This window comes from Dermochelys coriacea, chromosome 5 (genome assembly GCF_009764565.3).
Source record: "Dermochelys coriacea isolate rDerCor1 chromosome 5, rDerCor1.pri.v4, whole genome shotgun sequence".
Lineage (NCBI taxonomy): Eukaryota > Metazoa > Chordata > Testudines > Dermochelyidae > Dermochelys > Dermochelys coriacea.
Genome location: NC_050072.1, coordinates 106580962 through 106603654, shown reverse-complemented (window position 1 = coordinate 106603654; position 22693 = coordinate 106580962). Strand labels below are relative to the sequence as shown.

At 38.5% G+C, this 22693-nt stretch overlaps 1 protein-coding gene across 50 annotated transcripts in view; it reads left to right on the top strand.

Annotated features, from left to right (window-relative positions):
* Nucleotides 1-22693, top strand: part of PTPRD (protein tyrosine phosphatase receptor type D) — a 1712576-nt gene that overhangs the window by 1542721 nt on the left and 147162 nt on the right. For 27 of the 50 annotated variants that reach the window (XM_043515489.1, XM_043515496.1, XM_043515490.1 and 24 more), the window contains 5 exons: nucleotides 533-650; nucleotides 7238-7825; nucleotides 8261-8361; nucleotides 9532-9791; nucleotides 20307-20397. In XM_043515489.1, coding sequence (XP_043371424.1) covers nucleotides 533-650; nucleotides 7238-7825; nucleotides 8261-8361; nucleotides 9532-9791; nucleotides 20307-20397 — 1158 coding nt within the window. The remainder of the gene's footprint in view (nucleotides 1-532; nucleotides 651-7237; nucleotides 7826-8260; nucleotides 8362-9531; nucleotides 9792-20306; nucleotides 20398-22693) is intronic. The other 23 variants (XM_043515525.1, XM_043515519.1, XM_043515518.1 and 20 more) reach the window with 2 other exon arrangements.

The following is a 22693-nucleotide window of genomic DNA, read 5'->3' as shown; positions in this document are numbered from 1 at the left end:
AACAAGTACAAGTTGTTCTGAAATTTATATGAAGGCAAATAGTGTTTCTGGTGGACTGTACTTAGTGCGTTTTGAAATAGCTTTAGAAGTGTGGGTAAAACTGGAGCTCTCTGACTTATTGCTGGTGTTTTCATACCTAAGTCAATAATGGCCAGTAAACTACTAGGTCAAACTGTGTTTCTTATTTTTCCACTTGCATTAATTTCACAATAGCAATAAGACGCTCCAGGCAATGCATTTCAGGATGATTATTACACTCATCACATCATTTGATCTTTGGCCTAAGCCATATAAAACTACCTGAAGCATGCTACTTAGAAATATCCTGTCTGTTTTACTTTAAAAAACTGAAACATACTGCATCACACTCATGAAGCATTCTTCTGATACGCTCCAATGTGTATCTTCATTACAGGTAGCACAAAAGCATATGCACTTTATGTGATATGTAGCAATTGACTAGATTATTCTGCATTTTCTTAGTAAGGAATGAATTTTTAATATGCGTTCTTGTTGTTTTATTTTATCTCAGCAAATGATCATTTCTGGACTACAGCCTGAAACTACATACTCCCTCACTGTGACAGCCTACACAACAAAAGGAGATGGAGCACGTAGCAAGCCCAAACTAGTGTCTACCACTGGTGCAGGTAATATTTGGATACCCCTTTATCTCTGAATTGACTGTCTTTCAACTTGCAATACTTGTTTTGATACACCTGCTGTATGGAAACTGTCTCTAGTGCAAATGAAGGTGTTTGTAGGACACAGGGAGCGTTTGGTTTGTAAGCAGATGGAGCTTTCTTCATTTGAGCCAAAAAAATGGAGCCAGTCCGCATCCTAGTCCCTTCCTAAATTCATAATGTAGCAGAAAAATGCTGTTTTAACTATAAACCTACTGCTAGATAATTTCTCTCCTGCACCCCACAGTATATTTTATAAGCAAGGGGAAAATCAGCAAGTGGCAAAAGGAGGATTGTCCTGAAAAATGCTAAAGAATCAGAGTAGACTGCAGGAAGCAGGAGCAAGAAATGTTCTGCCAAATGGACAGCACCCTCCTCTTCCCCCCACCCAAAAAAAACCTTTGTGAGGAACCAGACATTTAAAATTTGAGTTCCCATAGTAAAGGAGAAAGGCAGTCTTATTTTTCTTACAAATATTCATTTTCTTGGTTTTATAACATGGCCATAAATACACTCTGTACCTATCGTGATAAATCGTAACAGCCCTTTAATGCTATTATAAACTATTATAACAATAATCTATGGATTATGTAATTGTGGAAAGTCAAATTATATATATCACTACCCAGACTGAGCTTTTCAAAGCAGTCTAGTGGGTTTAGAAACACAACTTCAGTAATTTCAGTGGTAGATATAGCCATATCTCCTAGACTATTTAGGAAAATCTCAACTGTAGTGACTAGATTGATCATGTAGTTGCATTCCATCTTCTGCAGTACCTTCCATTCATTACTCGTGACTAATATATGTTGGATATATTTCATCGAGCTCTTCCTCTCCAATGAACTCCAGTAGTTCAGACAAAATGCAATCCACATCTAGACCACTTTTGGTTCTGGTGTAAGTAAAAGCAAAACTTGATGCATAACATTTTCCAAAACTCAGTTCACAGCTCTAATAAACACAGTAATTTCAATTATATTTTAATTAATTAATTTTAATTAGCCTGACTTGCTACTCTCATTTAGACTTGTTTTAAAATAGGTATCTCCATTAAAGTCAGTTGTTACATCACTGTAAAACTAGTGTTCATGGGAGGAATATTGGACTCTAAATGTTTCCCAGTGAAAACTCACCATATATGGAAAACTACTTTAAGGCAGGTATGAACCAGTTGGTGATAATTAACTGTTTTACTATGTCTAGTTAGTATTTAAAAAACATAGTTTATATTTATATGCAGGGAAGGCTTGCAAAGTTTATTTCACAAGTGTGAACCTCCAGTAACCTCAGTTGATAGTGTGGTAATGGTATTTGGCTAAGGTCACCATTCCAGAATATACTTTCCATACTGTATTCAGTTTCCTGTTTTATGTCCATTGTTAGTATCAGTAATCATATTTGTATAAAATCTTTATACAAACAAGTTACGGTCACAAATCAAAGTATTTAAATATTTCTTCATGATTAAAATAATACCCTTGCCAGTAGTTCGAAAAAAAGTGTCTTCAGCTTTATTGGTACCTATGATAGCCATATAAATTGTTTTTACAGCTATGTATTTTACAGTTTATCATGAATTACAAAAGTGCAGTGCAGCTGAACTTTACTAATGCACACTTCACTAACTGCATACCTCATTATTTGCATGCAAAAGCTGTCAATCTTTCTTCACTTCTCCGCAAAGATTTGACAACAGCTTGCTCTAGTGAAGTCTCATATTACGAAGATTTCATTCATTGTATCAAACGTGATGCGGAACTTCTATTGATGTACTACAAAGTATTGCCATAAATAACTAAGACAAAACTACATATATCAAATAAACAAAGTATGCTCAGAGTCATTATACTCACTATATATAGATAAATATATATTTTGCTGTGGTTGTTCACTAATCTAAAATATTTAATAATCATTTCAGTGGGGCTTGTTTATGCCAGTGATGAATTTAGCCCCAAATGTTTAAAATGAGTTACTATACAGGAACAAAAGGAGTGTTACTATTTTATCACGGGACTGAAGTACAGGAGAGAACTGGAAGTACTTTCCAGTCAAATTTCACTTGCCATATTCACAGTCATTCTCCTGTCAGGCCCCTTCTTCTTTAGTTTTCTTTCTGTTTTTGGTTTTTCCTCCTCTCTGCTTCCTCTTTTACTTCATTCTGTCACTCAGTCCTTCTGTAGTTCTTTCTCAATGTCCGAATTCACATTCATTGTGCATATAACTGTCCTTGCCATTTCCCTCTAACAGGAACCTTTTAGTTGGTCTTTGGCTTGCTCCAAATACAGTGGCAACCATTCTGTTCTCGTTCATAATCCTGTTATTCCCCAGATTACCTGGTGCTCAGTGCTGCAAGCTCCATTTGTTTCACCCCCAACATCAATGCCACTCCTGAGTATGACTAAGGTGCTTCTCTTCCCACCACGAATGAGGGATATAATTCAGGCAGAGCAGGGTGTAAGGGAGCCTATCAGAGGTGAGACACTACAGGAGTAACTACAACAGTGTAAAAGCAGAGTGAGTAGTTGCCAGCACCTTAAGTATAAGCCAGGGGATCAGAGTGACACACAATTCAGCTTAGTACTTACATGTTGTGAAAATTAAAATAAACCTCATCAGTTGTACCTATCAGACTATTATATTTTTTACCTCGTGGTTTTGGTGACATACTAAATATAGCACCTTTGCTCTGAACAGGCCTGATTCTCCCCTCACTTACATCAGTGTAAATCACTGATGTCATTGTAATACTTTTATTAGTCAGGTCCAAAATGTATATTACCAACCAAAAGCCTTGATAAATTTGAGCCTTGTTATCATACACTATACAAGGTGAATGGCGAGTCTGAGGCAGCGCTGTTACTTCTCGGGGACCCTGTGCTGCAGTACGTGCAGCATCTCATCACACCAGCACAAGTCCATAATTGTTTAAATTCATTCTTAATGCAGAACAAAATGCTTGGCTTTGTGGAAATATACAGTTTGGACTAAATTTTTGTCTGTGCCCAGTTATGCTTTCTCAATTGAAACTAGAGCTTTAAAAGTGCCCCTGCCTTTGAAAAGGTTTGCTCATAACAGCAGTTAATTTACAAGATGTTGTACAACTCATGTGCTGTACAGCATCTGACACCGTACCTGGGTAAGTTTGCTAAAGGCACCTTCCAGAAGCTTCTGTTGTCAGTGTTCTGCTCTTAGGCGGTGCTCAGCCAAAGAAAGCATATTCTGACCTTGTAATGGTTGTGAGTTAACTTGGCCTTTCAGTGACACCCTGCTGGATGGTTATGGAAATGCAATTCATTAGAAATTCAGAGAATGTCCCCTTCATAGGTACCTGAATTTCATTTAGACCTTACTAAACTCAAATATTATTGGATGTAGTCATCTCTGGATGCAGTCACTATTGTTCAGTATAATCACTTGGAAACTAGTTCCCAAAAGACCTGACAAAATTCTGCATTTTCACCGTTGGAGCTATGATAAATATAAGTCATGACAGTTAGATACTTTTAGGAACATTTTACCTTAAAGATTTCTAGTAAAAAGAAACTAGAAAAAAGTTTTCATTTTTTAAAAATAATTGAACTATTAACTGAAGAGGAGACCCTAGAGTACACGTTATCATATGAAGATATGACGGGTATGTGTTGCTCTTGCCATTAGACAATACAGATGAATTTTTAGGTTTTTTTTAATTCTTTTTTTAGTGGTTAGGCAAACATTTCCGGCTTTTCTATTCTGCTCAAGAACTAGCTCTACTTCTTACCTCTTTTATACAGGCACCACCAATCAAACTTAAAAGAAATAGTCTTAAATGTGCCACAAGAATAAAAACAATTTATGGCATAAATAATTTAGTGACAGCTTCCAGCAACCTCTCCTCTAAAAATCTGAAGGAGTTATTGTATTCTTTTTGTGACCTCTTCTCCTCTTGCTTATGATCCATTGCCTTCAATAATAGTTATAATAGAATGAAAAATATGGCCTACGATAGCATCAAAGACCCCACAGTCTTTTCTCTGCTCCATAACTGACTCATATCCATCAGTGGGGAAAGGTCGGAACTAATCAGAAACATACATTTTATACTACAGAAAGTGGGGAGAAAACATATAAAGTGTCTGGGATCCTATCTGGACAAGAATTAGGCTTTAAAAATGAAGACTCTGTAGTAAATGGCTATAAAAATAAACCAAAATTCATATCATACCGTAGACAATGGCTAGGACTTATGAAAGGAGTAATGAAAAAAGAGCTTATCATTTGCAGAATTTTCACCAAGAAATGGCATTCTTGTTCTCTTGCTTTGGATTTATTATCAATAGTTCTAATTATGACTAACTGATTTTCTGGAGTTCTGGGAAAAAGATAAATGTAATTGTAAACATCAAAATGTGCACACTTGGGTGTTTAAAGATAGAAACCCACAGCCCCAGTGCAGCAACTGCATTCACTTGGGCAGACCCGGCTTCCACATGATGCTCCAGTAAAGTAAATGAAACCTTCATGGAGTCACGAGGGTACTGTGCTGATACGGTTGATGGATTGAGGCCTAAATTGAGGCCAAAGTGCCATTTTTCTGGTTTTCAGAGGTGCTATCTTCCTCTAGCCCCCACTAACTTCATTGCAAATGCTCAGCACCTCTGAAAATAGGGCCATTTACTTGGGTGCCTAAATATGGATTTAGGTGCTTAATTTTAGCCAGTTGGGAAAAGATTTTAAAAGACAAAACTGGCAAATAGGTGCACATTTCCCTTGAAATACGAACATGTTTGCCTTCACAGTGGTAAAGTATGTACATGTGAATCAGTTTTCGGCAAATAGAGCAAGTTTATTATGATTATTTGAATTGAAACGTACAGTTCAAAAAGTTAAAGAAAAGATTTTTTTTTTTTGTGAAAATTTGATCAATGAAGACAAGTTATCCTTTACATTTATCCAGTCATAACATGGAGTGTCAGACTTGCATCAGTGCAAGCTAATAGTCCTATGTCATTGTACAATAACATTGTCAACTTTCAGAGTAGCAGCCGTGTTAGTCTGTATCCGTAAAAAGAAAAGGAGGACTTGTGGCACCTTAGAGACTAACAAATTTATTAGAGCATCAGCTTTTGTGAGCTACAGCTCACTTCATCGGATGCATTCAGTGGAAAATACAGTGGGGAGATTTATATACACACACAGAGAACATGAAACAATGGGTGTTACCATGCAGACTGTAACAAGAGTGACCAGAAAGGTGAGCTATTACCAGCAGGGGGGAGGCGGGGAACCTTTTATAGTGATAATCAAGGTGGGCCATTTCCAGCACTTTACAAGAACAGTAGAAGGGGAAAAAAACAAGGGGAAATACTTTTACTTTGTGTAATGACACATCCACTCCAGTCTTTATTCAAGCCTAAATTAATTGTATCCAGTTTGCAAATTAATTCCAATTCAGCAGTCTCTTCTTGGAGTCTATCCATTGTACCCATTTCCATAATGTTTACATCTCTTAAATGAAGTTTTTGAGTGCTTTTCCCAACCCCATTTTCTCCTTATCTGCTCCCCAGCTGACAGCCTTTTCTTTTTCTTGTGCATCTGCTGACTTTCCTGTTGTGAGCTATTTACGTATACATTTCAGACATAATATGCAGCTTAAGAGGGGCAAGCTTTGCAACTGGTCAGTGTAATCTACATGGAATTCAAACACATGTGAATGAAGGGCTGATAAGCAGGACCTGGGAGGAAGAATAGTCCAGTGGCTAGGATGCTAGCCTCTGATTTGGGCAGCTCATGATTAAATATCTTCTTCACCATAGACTTCCTGTGTGATCTTGGACAAGTCACTTGGTTTGTCTGTATCTCAGTTCCCCATCAGTAAAATGAGGATAATAGTATTTGCCAATCTCATAGGCACTCACATTGAAAGGATAAATACAAAACAGATTGCAAGGCACTCAGATCTGTAGTGACAGATGCCATATAAGTATGTGAGGTAGGTAGATAGGATTCCTAGTGGTGGTGTGCTAGGATTGCTAAGAAGGTCCAGCTGACTTACCTTCTATCATAGGTGTATTTCCCCCCGCCCCCCCCAAAAAAAATAATGGTAGTAGATATATTAGGCATAGTGAGAAACCAGTAATTTCTCCTTTTTTTTTTAACTTACAGAAATGGAAATGTTTTTCCCTGGATTAAATTAATGAATGCTTATGACAACATTCCTTTTCACAAGCGAGTACTTGTAAGCAAAGATGGGTAGTAGCTATTTGGAAGTTTTACCTCACTTGTGTTCATATGTTCTGTGTCCCTGAATGTTCATACTTTTCTCTATATTTGGAAAATGGGTGTGGGGGACAACAAATAATGGGTAGCTTAGCTATCCCAGTCAATTATACTGTATGACTGAATAGTGCAGAAGAAAGAGGTTATTTCTGAACTTTTATAAGATAGTTATTTGAGGAACAAAGAGTGAGGGAAAAGCAAATACAGCTGTATTCCTATTTAAAAAACCTCAAGAATTAAATGCACATTTCCGTTTATATTTATCATCATTAAATAACATTGTACTACAGTTCCAGGAAAACCTCGGCTTGTGATTAGCCATACACAGATGAACACGGCTCTTATTCAGTGGCATCCTCCTGTCGATACCTTTGGCCCCCTGCAGGGTTACCGCCTGAAGTTTGGCCGCAAAGACTTGGATGTGTTTACAACGCTGGAGTTCTCAGAGAAGGAAGACCACTTCACAGCCACAGACATTCACAAAGGAGCTTCTTATCTCTTCAGGCTTTCAGCTAGAAATAAAGTGGGCTATGGGGAGGAGATGGTAAAAGAAATTTCTATTCCAGAAGAGGTACCCAATGGATTCCCTCAGAACCTCCATTCAGAAAGCTCCACCGCTACATCGGTCCAATTAACTTGGCAGCCACCAATCTTAGCAGAGCGAAATGGCATTATCACCAAATACACACTGCTGTATAGAGATATCAATGTTGCACACCACCCAATTGAGCTCCCCATTGTTCCCACCGATACCACTATGACTCTTTCTGGCTTAAAACCAGATACTACATATGATGTAAAAGTACGTGCCCACACGAGCAAAGGGCCCGGTCCATATAGTCCAAGTGTCCAGTTCAGGACACTGCCCGTGGATCAAGGTAGGATTTGTCTGCTTATGGACTTGTCCTTTAAAGGAATGTCGGTCTTTGGATATCAGTGTTTTTGAAGCTGTAAATAAACTGACCCACCCATTCATGTAAATAGGTTCGACCAACACAAAAGGTAAAGTATATAAATCTTAATATGTTTTGGATACCTTAGAATCCAGTTACCCCATGTCAAGCAAGGCTGGCTAACATCTGCACAGTATTTTCAGGTAAGGAAAAATATAACATACTGAGATGGTATTAGATGAATGAACTTCCTAAGAATGAGGTATTAAAATGATTGTCTTAAGCACATCAGAGATTTGCATTTCTATTCTTTTTATCCTTAACGGAAAGCTAATAGCCCCAGCTTATTGGTAATGGTAGAAAAGCGATAGGAGCTAAGGTTCAAGATGTAGTTTAAATACATTATTTTTCCTTTTCCAGCAGTGTTTGCAAAAAATTTTCATGTAAAAGCAGTAATGAAGACGTCAGTATTGCTGTCTTGGGAGATTCCAGAGAATTACAATTCTGCCATGCCTTTCAAAGTAAGTTGTTTTCTACTTTGTAAGACATTGAGGATAAAATTGGAGGATATAGTTCAGCTGTTTAAGCAGTTTACTGAGCAGGTGGATTTTTTTTTTTTTTTGGTTCTGCTGTATTTAAAAGTGTAAGCTAATCAGCAATATTGACCCAAGCAGTTAAAATCAGTCCTTTGGCAATGTGAACTTTCCACCTTAGCATTAGTGCACTGACAGCTATCCAAATTTTGATTGATATTAGATATTTCACATGCTGTGAACTCTTTATAGTTCAGTGCAACAGGTCTTCCTAAACAGAGGAATTAAAATATTAATTTTCTTTTAGACCTTCTGCTCTATAATGTATGTAACAGAATTTTATCTTCTTTTCTCCTTTGACCTGTTCTTTAAAAAATAAACCTATCTGGTTTCTAACTCTTGCATTCCAATTATTTATAATACAGTCAAACAGATTTGTGTAAATTGCAATCTTGCCTATAATTTATTCTGCACCATTTAAGCACTTATTGCCAACCACTGGGAAAGGTCAGCAAAGAGCAGTATGTTATGAACTTTGATGAATATGAAAACTGGTTCAGAAAACAAGGAACCTTTAAGGATGAGTAGATCTACAGTAAACACAAATTTGCAGAACAGCCTTGATGTAAACAGCATATTAAATGCTAAGCTCATTTGTATCGGCATCATACAAATTTTAAACATGTTAACAAATACATTTCTAGTACCATATACACTGTAATAGAGGACACTATTTTCAATAATTATTTTCCCGGGAAAAAGAAAATTAGATTGACATGCTGTCCTCAATAACATTTTAGACTATAAAATGCTGCCGATTACCATTTCAAATTTATGGCTGGGTTCATTTATATTTTCAGGTTTCAAAGTAGCAGCCGTGTTAGTCTGTATTCGCAAAAAGAAAAGGAGTACTTGTGGCACCTTAGAGACTAACAAATTTATTTGAGCATAAGCTTTTGTGAACTACAGCTCACTTCATCGGATGCATTCAATGAAGTGAGCTGTAGCTCACGAAAGCTTATGCTCAAATAAATTTGTTAGTCTATAAGGTGCCACAAGTACTCCTTTTCTTTTTATATTTTCAGTGTATCAATACCAATCATTTTACAACTTTTTCCCCCCAATGACTAAAAGGCCTTGAATTTTTGTATCTATTAGATTCTTTACGATGATGGAAAAATGGTGGTTGAGGTGGATGGTCGAGCCACTCAGAAACTTATCACTAACTTGAAGCCGGAGACATCATATTCCTTTGTTCTGACGAATAGGGGGAACAGTGCTGGAGGTCTTCAGCATAGGGTTACAGCAAAGACTGCACCAGATGTACTGCGCACCAAGCCAGTCTTCATTGGAAAGACCAACTTGGATGGGATGATAACTGTGGAACTTCCTGAAGTACCTGCAAATGAGAATATAAAGTGAGTAAAGGTTCTGCAGTTGGTGAGAATGGCAAGTTTCCTATCATCCCAAAATTAACTCTTGTCAATCCTGAAAAGGTATAAAATGGATTATTTCTGTGAATTTTTCATCTATTATTATTATTATTATAGTTTATTATATATGTGTATTATCATAGTGCCTAGGAACCCTAGTCTTGGACCATTCAGATAGGTGATATACAAACACAGAATAAAATCTAATAATTTTAGGGTCTCCTGGATCTGATCGGCATAAGATAGACATTCACACATGGTTAACGAAAACATCATAGGTAGAAATGATGGGAACGCAAGTCCGTAATTGAATCCCCTGTTGTGGATCTAACAATTCAGCATGGTCTCAAGTCAGCAGTTTAAACCATCATTTCCTTTTGTTACCATGACAGCCTAGAAAAGGGATTTTATAGAGCTGGTCATAAAAAACTTATTTTTCCTTTTGGAAATTTTTGACAAAGACATAAAAAGCCTATCTTTCCATTGAAAAACTAAAAACCCAAAAATTTTTCAAAGTTTTCAGCCAAGAGCTTCCTGTTTTTTGTTGTTGTTTTTTTTCTGGAGGGGTTGGACAAAAAGCTGACATTTTCTGTAGAAAGCAGACACTTACCGTAGAAATTTTCATTTAAGTCAAAAATCCAATTTGACATCAAAAAATAGTTTTTTAATGGAAAATTATCAACCACCCTCAGGATTTTGTTTTCTACAGTATTAAAGTGCAATTTGACTCTGATTATGTAAAAATGGCATGGGGTTATATGTTTATTGTCTCACAGTATATTCCGGATCAAAGGTGCTCACTTATCAATTTAGAAGTAAAATGATGTATTTTTATTTCATGGTCATCCCTGCAAACTATAACTGTCCTTATCAAGAATCATTACAAGTAATAAAGATGTTGCAGGCCAGCTTATGCCTTCAGTTACATTTGTGCCACCAACTCCCACTGAAGCGACTTGCAATATCAAGCCTCAGTCACTGCATGGACTAGTGGAGGTTTAAAAGGCTGTTACAGGTACAATATTTTGAATGAACTAATTATATAGGCAAGAATGAAGTTAAAACCAGTAACATCCAGTTAAGAACATAAGAATGGCCATACTGGGTCAGACCAATGCTCCATCTATCCCAGTGTCCTGCCTTCCTGCAGTGGCCAGTGCCAGTTTTTTCAGGGGGAATGAACAATATTATCAAGTGATCCATCCCCTGTTGTACAATCCCAGTTTCTGGCAGTCAGGTGCAAGTAAGGAAATAGGGAATTTTTGCTGAGAGTTTTGGAGAAGCGTTTACCAGATTTATCAGAGGCTGCTTAAATGTTTGGAGAAATGGGCTTGTGAAGACTTAAACAACAGAGATAGTACTAAAGAGCTGTCAGCACCATGCCAGCAGGGATTAGAAAGAGAGCCAGGAAAACATGAAGCATGGTATAATCAATACATGTTATTGCTCTGGTTCGAGTGATTCTTGTTGTTCTATAAGGTTCCCATGTGTGATGTGAAGGAATTGGGGAGGAAAATGAACAAGTCATTAAATATTGCTGGGGATGCAACCTGCCTTCTCTCTGGTGGGTTTTTACTGTAGGCTTTCTACACTGTAGTTCCCTGTTTTTGTCACTGGCATTCAAGACAGGTGAGATCAGAAAAAGAATGACTTTGAAAATTTAAAAGGGTGAAAAAGTGAAAAATGTAGCCATTTTCATTAGACTGAGGAAAAAGTGGTCAGTACAACTGTAGATAAGAAGACGGAAGATGAAATGAGTCAAAAAGATTTATTATGTAAGGCAATTATTGGGAGAAAAGAGCTAGGGATATTTAGTAAAACAGTAGTGGATGACAGCAACAGAGAAAGAGACAATAACTTTCCCCACAAGTAATAAAAAAAAGTGGAAGACTATTGGTAGGAGTTAGGGTTTAACCTTGTCATTAATGCAAACATGTAGCTCGCCTTGGATTGCCTAGGTATTTGCTGGAAGAATAAGCCCCTGTTGGTGTGTTCACCACACAGAAGAAGGCAAGGACATGTAGTATGGGTTTTAACCAGGCTGCAACTTCATTAGTCAAATTACAGCCACGTTTCCCATTAGGGGACAGCACAGTGCAGTCACTTGCAGCCCATTGATTCTTTGCCAGTTTTGGCAGGGGCTCCCACCACAGAGGGAGCCAGTCATCACACTAGGAGTAGCCTGGACAGCTTCTCTTGCTCCCACTTCTGAGGGTTGAGACGAGAGGGGATCTCCACCCCCAGAGAGCACTGCCATCAAGCACATCAGTAGGGTGGTGCCCTGGCATAATGTCCCGGCCCCTGTTTCACATTTTCATCCATGGGGTAAAACCTGATGCCCCCATCTCATTAGGAGATAGCCTTACGATGCCCACTATGTTACTTCTTTGGATGTGGACCCTACATCAGCAAGTTCCTGCACTGGGCAAATGCCAAAAGAGTGTGCCAACTAAATGACTCTCAAAGTTCAAACTGTGACCTCCAGGAGAGGGAGAATCCTAGCTTCTGCTTGCTCAAAACCCAACCCCTAGCTATTGCTGCGAGGAAGGTGAAAAACCAAAACAACCTTGGTCAGTCTGTGATATGGGGAAAAAAGCAGGTACTAGCTTAGCCCTCAGCCACAAAGTGGTTACCAGCTTAGCCCTCAGCAACCTAGATGAGGGAGGAAGGAGGGGCTGATGGCTGGTAACCAGCAAACAAGAAGTGGCTCTTATCATGGCTCCAATTCTCATGCCAAATCCCAGAAGACATCCAACCTACCCTGGATGTACTGAGGAGGCTGGATGTCTTGCGGAACCCAGTCTATTCTGTTCTTTTTGGCACTCTCCCATTGCGGAAGCCACCAAAACGCACCCTCACTAGGCTTGGGGACCTCCGTGAGATAGAAAAGGATGTTCATTGGGAAATGAAGCAGTCCCCTATCTGCTAAATATAACTTGAATTCTTAGAGTTTAAGGAGATAATAACTGTAATGTCTGAGAGGAAAGAACCATCTTGTACAGTAATCACCATTAAACTTTTTATAGTTACCATTTTTAAATGATTAACATTACACTACCATGATACTGTCTATCCTAATATGGTAAGATTACTAAATATAGAGAATACTGCATTAATGTTAATTAGGCAAAAGGCAAAACTGATAAAGAGTTTAATGGCTTCACTGTAGTGCATTTTAGATTAATACTAATGCGATATGGGGGCAATTGCTTAGACACACCATAATTTGTTAAAGATGTTGAGGGACATAACTTTCATTCTTCAGGTTTCAGAGTAGCAGCCGTGTTAGTCTCTATTCACAAAAAGAAAAGGAGTACTTGTGGCACCTTAGAGACTAACAAATTTATTTGAGCATAAGCCAATAGGGCTGAAGAGGGATGATGGACCTAAGATATTCCTAAGAAATGAGGGAAGCTAGTAGGGTGTATGGAAGGGCATATGAGGAGTACTGCTCTTTTTCCCTGTACTATACTTCAAACAATGTGCTAAACTTCCCGCTCATTGCATTGAGAGTAGAGCTGGCCTTTGAGGCCTACAAAGCCAGAGGCAAATCTCAGCTTTTATTTTTATTCAAGTAAGATTTTAGCCCTTTTCCTTCCAAAGACAGCACTGATAATGTGAATCAGTTGCTAGGGTTAAACAAAGATTTTCAGGGCCTCCCTCTACAGCTGCACAAAGCTGGACGTTGGGAACTATGAAATCCAGTTTGAATTTTAGAGAGATTCCAGAACAATTTATGGTTACCTAGGCTATTGTTGGTGGTGTTGGGCTGTTTCAAGCTGCATCCCAGTGGATTAAGCACAGCACTGTGAAAAAGGGAATCCTATATTTCAGTCCCAGCTCTGTCCCTGACTCTCCCTATGACCTTGTTCAAATCATTTGGGCCAAAATTTTCAGATGTAAGCACACCTAACTAAAAGTGGCCTCATTTTCAAAGGAGCTGAGCACTTATCCTAATGAAGGCAATAGGGGTGGAGGGCACTATCTAGTCAATTAGTTGGGTGCCTAATTTTGGGCACCTAAGTGTGACAGCTTTGCCCTTATCTTTTCTGCCTCTATTTCCCCAATTATAATTTTGGGATAATAATACTTGTAACCCCCCTTTCTTCCCTGGGTTACTCGGGAGCAGGCAACACTCACCTGTGTGTCTGGGTGCCTGATGTTGACATGAAAGGAGATCCAGAGTATCCCAGTGGTGAGGCTGGATAAGTGGGAATCCTCTATCCTCCTCTCTGCTGCAGTCCCTTTACTCCTAAAGGAAGTTAAAATTGCCAGTGCCTCCACTTGGCTGGCCCCTGTACACACTCAATGGCGTGCCTTGGGAACCTCCAGGAATAAACCCTTTCAAATAGTAGTAATAATAATAACCTGTGGGATGGGTCTAATTCAAATACCAATTATAAATAATATACATCCAATGTATTTAAACTAGAGCTAACACTCATTTATCTTAACAACTTAAAGAAACAGGGTATAACAGAGTAAGATTAAATGTCACTACTAATTTAAATCCAGAGGAACAATTGAGTAAAATCAATTAAAAAACTGCTGTGCCCCTTCCCTTGCACGTACTTTCCCAAAACAGAGTGGGGGTTACTCACGGCTCCTTCACTGCAGGCCCAGCTCAGTCAGCTCTAGCCACAGCAACAGACTCTGCTCTGACTCCAGTGAAGCCACCAACCACCTGTGAAGCTCCCTGCTCCATCAAAGTCCCTACAGGCTCCCAGCAGCAGCTTCTGGCTTCCTAACAGCAGCTCCTGGTATGGACCGAGCTCCACAGCAGCCATCTGACTCATCTTCCCAAACTGGAGTCCACCGCCTGCTCTCCCTGCATGAGGAAGTCTCCCCTTCCTTCCCCAAGGCATCATGAGAGTTGCAGTCTCTAAGGCTAGATTGCAGCACACAAGCTTTTCTCCTGGAACACTCCCAATAAAGTTCAGAGGCCCCTCTAGTAAATGGTGCCTACATACTTTTCTACATCAAAGGGGTATTGTGATGATTAATAAGTTAGCATTTGTGAAGTTGTGTCATTGCTAGGATACAGCCAAATCATACACAAGCCTCCAATAGATGTGGAGCCTAGCACCTCTAAGACCCAGGTTCTTTGCAGAATCATCCCTTAATTTTTTTTTCAACGTTGATACCTTTGCTTACTAGTAAGTGGTGGTGACCCAGAGAACAATATCATTTATTGTATAGAATGAATGAGTTAAATTTGGCAGTTCCCCAAAAAGTCATCTGACTAAGCCTCCCTCAGAATCTTCTGACTGGCACTATTCTTAATTATGTGGTGATGGTGACCCGGAGTTTATCATGTTTGGTAGGGCAAAAAATGGTTTCACAGAACTATCCAGTACACAAAGTGATCTAGACTAATCGTGTTTGAAATGTTTGACTTGCTGCTTGATCTGTCTTTTAGTTTAATATAAAAATTACTTTGTTTAAATCTCAATTTCTTGTTTCCCTTTTGAATGAATTATTATTTCTGAGAGATAAGTCAGTTCTACTAAGGCTGCACAGGAACCAGGGATTTATTACTACTCGTACTTCAGTATTTATGTAACTCCTGTTTCAGCAAAGCAGGTACAGCTAGCAGAATAGAAAATGGGATCATCCATCCTTTTTTGAAGGATCAAATAAGATGATACCTTTTTAAGAGAACACATGAAGACCATTTGGTCAGTGAAAGGACAATCCCTTCTTACCTATTTATTTCTGAAAATGTTACTTGCAGCAATTTTAATAACTTCCAGTGTCTTATATAGCCTCCTCCGTCTTACCTAAATATGATCTCTTTCATAGTTCTTTCTTTGAAGACATGTACTATAATGAAAAGGAGTACTTGTGGCACCTTAGAGACTAACAAATTTATTAGAGCATAAGCTTTCGTGAGCTACAGCTCACTTCATCAGATGCATTTGGTGGAAAAAACAGAGGGGAGATTGATATACACACACAGAGAACATGAAACAATGGGTTTATCATACACACTGTAAGGAGAGTGATCACTTAAGATAAGCCATCACCAGCAGCAGGGGGGGGGAAAGGAGGAAAACCTTTCATGGTGACAAGCAAGGTAGGCTAATTCCAGCAGTTAACAAGAATATCAGAGGAACAGTGGGGGGTGGGGTGGGAGGGAGAAATACCATGGGGAAATAGTTTTACTTTGTGTAATGACTCATCCATTCCCAGTCTCTATTCAAGCCTAAGTTAATTGTATCCAGTTTGCAAATTAATTCCAATTCAGCAGTCTCTCGTTGGAGTCTGTTTTTGAAGCTTTTTTGTTGAAGGATAGCCACTCTTAGGTCTGTAATCGAGTGACCAGAGAGATTGAAGTGTTCTCCAACTGGTTTTTGAATGTTATAATTCTTGACGTCTGATTTGTGTCCATTCATTCTTTTACGTAGAGACTGTCCAGTTTGGCCAATGTACATGGCAGAGGGGCATTGCTGGCACATGATGGCATATATCACATTGGTAGATGCGCAGGTGAACGAGCCGCTGATAGTGTGGCTGATGTGATTAGGCCCTATGATGGTATCCCCTGAATAGATATGTGGACAGAGTTGGCAACGGGCTTTGTTGCAAGGATAAGTTCCTGGGTTAGTGGTTCTGTTGTGTGGTGTGTGGTTGCTGGTGAGTATTTGCTTCAGATTGGGGGGCTGTCTGTAAGCAAGGACTGGTCTGTCTCCCAAGATCTGTGAGAGTGATGGGTCGTCCTTCAGGATAGGTTGTAGATCCTTGATGATGCGTTGGAGAGGTTTTATTTGGGGGCTGAAGGTGATGGCTAGTGGCGCTCTGTTGTTTTCTTTGTTGGGCCTGTCCTGTAGTAGGTGACTTCTGTGTACTCTTCTGGCTCTGTCAATCTGTTTCTTCACTTCAGCAGGTGGGTATTGTAGTTGTAGGAATGCATGATAGAGATCTTGTAGGTGTTCCATCCCACCATCAACCTCAGCCTGGACCAGTCCACACAAGAGATCCACTTCCTGGACACTACGGTGCTAATAAGCGATGGTCACATAAACACCACCCTATATCGGAAACCTACTGACCGCTATTCCTACCTACATGCCTCTAGCTTTCATCCAGATCATACCACTCGATCCATTGTCTACAGCCAAGCGCTACGATATAACCGCATTTGCTCCAACCCCTCAGACAGAGACAAACACCTACAAGATCTCTATCATGCATTCCTACAACTACAATACCGACCTGCTGAAGTGAAGAAACAGATTGACAGAGCCAGAAGAGTACCCAGAAGTCACCTACTACAGGACAGGCCCAACAAAGAAAACAACAGAACGCCACTAGCCATCACCTTCAGCCCCCAACTAAAACCTCTCCAACGCATCATCAAGGATCTACAACCTATCTTGAAGGACGACCCATCACTCTCACAGATCTTGGGAGACAGGCCAGTCCTTGCTTACAGACAGCCCCCCAATCTGAAGCAAATACTCACCAGCAACCACACAACAGAACCACTAACCCAGGAACCTATCCTTGCAACAAAGCCCGTTGCCAACTCTGTTCACATATCTATTCAGGGGATACCATCATAGAGCCTAATCACATCAGCCACACTATCAGCGGCTCGTTCACCTGCGCATCTACCAATGTGATATATGCCATCATGTGCCAGCAATGCCCCTCTGCCATGTACATTGGCCAAACTGGACAGTCTCTACGTAAAAGAATGAATGGACACAAATCAGACGTCAAGAATTATAACATTCAAAAACCAGTTGGAGAACACTTCAATCTCTCTGGTCACTCGATTACAGACCTAAAAGTGGCTATCCTTCAACAAAAAAGCTTCAAAAACAGACTCCAACGAGAGACTGCTGAATTGGAATTAATTTGCAAACTGGATACAATTAACTTAGGCTTGAATAGAGACTGGGAATGGATGAGTCATTACTCAAAGTAAAACTATTTCCCCATGGTATTTCTCCCTCCCCCCCACCCCCCACTGTTCCTCTGATATTCTTATTAACTGCTGGAATTAGCCTACCTTGTTTGTCACCATGAAAGGTTTTCCTCCTTCCCCCCCCCCTGCTGCTGGTGATGGCTTATCTTAAGTGATCACTCTCCTTACAGTGTGTATGATAAACCCATTGTTTCATGTTCTCTGTGTGTGTGTATATAAATCTCTCCTCTGTTTTTTCCACCAAATGCATCCGATGAAGTGAGCTGTAGCTCACGAAAGCTTATGCTCTAATAAATTTGTTAGTCTCTAAGGTGCCACAAGTACTCCTTTTCTTTTTGCAAATACAGACTAACACGGCTGCTACTCTGAAACATGTACTATAATGAAAGCTTTGATCTTGTTGTATTCCATGAATCCTGTTTTTTATGTTGAGTCACTGATAAAACAACAAAGAAATCATGTGAAATAAATAAATACAAAAGCTTGGAGATACATATCCAGAATTAAGGCCCAGATTTTGCAAGGCTTATACTCAAGTTGAGTAGTAACTTCCTCTCCCAGTAGTTCCTCTGAAATCAGTTTAATCAATGGGACTATTTGGGGAGTACAATACTGATGACTGGGTGCAATTATGGTCCTATTGAAGTCAATGTAAGCTTTGCTGATGAGTTCAATAAAAGCAGGCTTTCACTCAATGTAAGTAAAGCTGGCAGAATCTAGCATTTGCTAGAAAAAGGGTTGTTTCACCATTTTATTGATTTGCATAAGAGAGAAGATATTTAGTCAGCTCCCTCTCGTAGTTATAGACTCATGCACATTTTGTTTTACAAATCTAAGATAGAATTATTATGGGCTGAGATTGCTAAAGAGCATTCACAGGTCTGTGGTACTTAGAGAGCCAAGTACCTACACTTCCTCTTGGTATTAATTATAGTTGCTGATACTCTTTGAAAATTAGGCCCTTGATATTTTTTAAAGGGAATTTTAACACATTTAAGTATTTTGTATAGCAATAAAAAAGCGCAGTCATGTTACAACATATACTCCTTTATCTCTAGGAGTGTGTTCATGTGCTGCCAAAAGGGAGATCCAGATTGAAGGAGCTCCATTACTTCATAGGCTGGTTTAGACTGAGCTCTTTGTATAGGGCCATGGAGAAGGATGGTTATGGATTCTCTTACTAATTGCTTCAGAGGAGGCTGTTCAACTGTATTCCTAGCAATGAGTGAAATGAACAGACAGCCACTGTGGCAGAAAGAAAAATGGATAATCAGCCATAAAATATGGCAGGCCAGGATAGGTGAAGATTGTCCATGTGCTTCAGCCTTATCTTCTATTACTAGTCACTAATGGAGGAGATCTGTCATTATCGGGGCAAAAGAAGGCAACTACTCTCCCCTATCCTCTCTGCTATTGAAACAAAGAATAAGTGATTTTTTGACAAATATTAAGAAAATATATAATATCTATTGTTATCACTCTGTTTCCTCAGTTCTGCACACTAATATGAAATGATAGACCTGCTTGACATATGTTCTGGTTTGGTGGGAGGAAATGAGAAGGAGACAATCTGGGAACAAAAAATAAAACAGTGCTGCCTCATCGCAATTATACTGAAAAATGTCATTTACTGAAAATTCTCTATAGGAGAAGAGAAGAGGATGTTTTTCAGGGGAATGGTTGGGAGTCTATTTTGCTTTAAAGTCCTGACTGTGAAGAAAGCCAAATGGTTGGGTTACCTATTCCACTGTAATGAACTATATGTTGGGCAGATACAGAACTTGTTAATGATAATTTATAGTACAAAGTAAAGGGGGGTGTCTTTTAATATTAAAATATATGTACCTGTTTGTGTGTGTGTGTGTGTATAAATATATATATATATATATATATACACACATACTTACCCATTATAGACATGTAATGTATTCTTAATTCTCAGTTATATGTATAACTCCCCCATACATACCCTTCTTTTTATATATTATTGGCCAGTTTTGTATTTTAGCTATATAATACTATAGTATGATAATAGTAGCAGGATCAACTAACACATTATGTTACCATCTCATTCCCATTATACATGAAAATTGGGAGAAGTGTGTGATGGTAAATGGGCTCTTGAAAAATCCAGTAATAAGTTTCAGCTTATTGGTTTCCATATGCTTAGAATGCTGGCAGGGCACAAGTGTCCCATGATTGTTACATTTAAAATGAGATAATAAACTGCAGTCAACCATGTAGGCATTATGAAATAATATAATTATAGTTTCATATAAATATTTGTGTTTAGATGAAAAAGCAGGTAATTAGTGCCATTTGTTTGTCAAATGCTGTACACTAGAATTTATCGTCTGTTTGTTTGCAAGAGCCTCTGTAGTGTACAAGAGCCTTTTTGCAGTTATATCTGAGAGATTGTAGCAACATTTCATATACAAAATTTGCCTTTATTTCAGCACAGTTCTCTCTCTCTCCAGAGAAGTTGGCTTTAAACTCACATCCAACCCTTTTTGACTTATCCACTTACTTGATTTAGACCTCATTGTTATCTATTACTTCCTTTACAGAGGTTATTATATAGTAATTGTGCCTTTGAAGAAGTCTCATGGAAAGTTTATCAAACCATGGGAAAGTCCGGATGAAATGGAATTAGATGAGGTACAGTATTTCTGTTTTGACTGTTTCTGTTTCTATTTTATTAATTAAAATATTTTAACGATTGCATCCCACTAACACACTGATTTCAGCGAGTTTAGTTGTCTGGATATTTTATCTTTGGATTGAGTTACCCTCTGGGGGTGGAATAAAAGATCTAATTACTTAAATTAGAAGACATTAAAGACATTACGTTTCAATAAAGCACACAAACTGTCTGATCTTTGTTGGCATTAATATTTTATTTTTACCTATTGTAAAGCATAAAGCAAAAGTGCATAAGGTGAAATGAGTTGTCAGTAAAAGCTTAATCACCATTGATATGAACTCCAGTAAAGGTCCGGTTGATTAGTGGGCTGTTTGCTAAGGATGTAACAAATGCTAAATTGCCATTTGCACTGCTGTTTAACATTTGACTTACCTTTTTACCTGTTTCTCACATACTGTAATACTGCTGATTACGAAATGTTTGCAATATTCTCTATTCTCATGGTACTCTATATTCCGAAATTAAAAACCACATAGGAGAAAACAACCGTGTGTCACCAATTAGCAATCTAAGTGCCATACTCCAAAGAACAGAGTATAGTGACTTAATTTCAGAAAAACAACAACTAAATACTTTAATTCTTTTGATCTAGTATTACTTCTAGCCAGCCTAGTGTAGATTCCTTCTATGTCTGCACTGAATGTAATCTGTCCTCATTTTCCATGTCTGTAAACTGGGGATAGTGATCCTGACCACCTTTGGGAAGTGCTTTGGGATCTCTAGATGAAAAGCACTGTACGAGAACTATGTATCATTATGATTATTATTTTTATATCTCTCTAGGGTTTGAGGCCACACTCATTGGTGTTGTAACTGGTGCAGATAATATCCCCACATTTTCATGACAGAGAATCTCCAAATCAAAGCCCACTGAAGTCATTTGGAGTCTTTCCATTCAATTCAGCAGGCTTTGGGTCAAGCCCTGTATACTTTCCCCTTTTCCTTTAATCATGGTAAAGAGTATTCTGTAATGGAGTTGCCATTGGTTCTCCATAAAACAGCCACCAGGAAGTTCTCATTCAGCATGTGGTCACCACACTTTTTCCCTACCCCCAATGCCCAAATATGTTTTCTGTGACCTAAACTCCAAGGGGCAAGGAAAACAAGAGGTAATTCCTCATTCTGGGCATCTATTGTAGGTCAATTTAGGAAAGTGTTTTCAACAATCTTGTCTAATAATTGGGAGTTTTTAATTGCTTCAGTGACCAGAAAAGAAAATTATCTGCAACAGCAGGAAAATAGTAATCCTTCATCAGAAGAATGAAAAAGGTTTAGTTGTTCTTATTAAGTTATTCAAAGGAAGACATGGTTGCTGCTGAGTAAGCAATTAAAGCCTGAAATATTCTTCATTATTTTAATCAGTTTTTAACCAGTTTACAGCATTATCTTCTTTCTGTTTTGATCAGAATCGGATTCAAAATGCTGCGTACACTTGCTTGAACCATTAATGTCTTTCTTTTAAAAGAGCTATGGTAAAGGCTATCGGTGCCTTGACGCAGTCCTAGATTACATCAAATGTAGTTAAACAATAAAATTTACATGGAAAGACCCATTCAGTAATGGAAAATTGATTTACTATTACCGCCCAATTTTAACCTCCAAAATCCAGTCAGGTTCAGCAACAGCAATAGATAAGTATGAGTTCAGGATGACATTGAACTTTGTTGCAATAAAATTCTATGGGTCTGTGCTACTGATTCCCATAACAAAGGGTCACTTTAATCATTCTGCAAGTTGTGGTGCATTAATCTGTATAATAGTTTGATAAAGAACATTTATTAATTCAGAAATATTTGGGTCAGGATGGGCTATTTCCTACTTTTTTACTGATATAATTGAGATCACATTGTAGAATTAATGGTGGAAGAAATAAGATATGCAATGACTGGAAAATGAAAATTATTTCTGATAAAGAACTAAAGCCCTTGATATATCTTTTGCAATTGCCTTCAATATATGTAGTAACTCTTGAGAAGGAGGAAGAAAATCAAAAGCTGAGAGTGGCTGCACTTCATGCTTTCTCATTCAATTTCTGATGCTTGAAGGGTTTAGTCCCCCTACCTGAGAAAATAAGAACTTTATATTGTTATTATGTAGTCTTTCCCTGACCAACTTAAGAAGCAGTGACACAAATAAAGGCTAAAATGCACCTATGAGAAGAAAACTCACCAAACTTCTAAATCAAACTACTGACAAATGATTAGGTATTTATGGAGGTGAGCTAGGGGAATTTCTGGGTTTTGTCTCTAC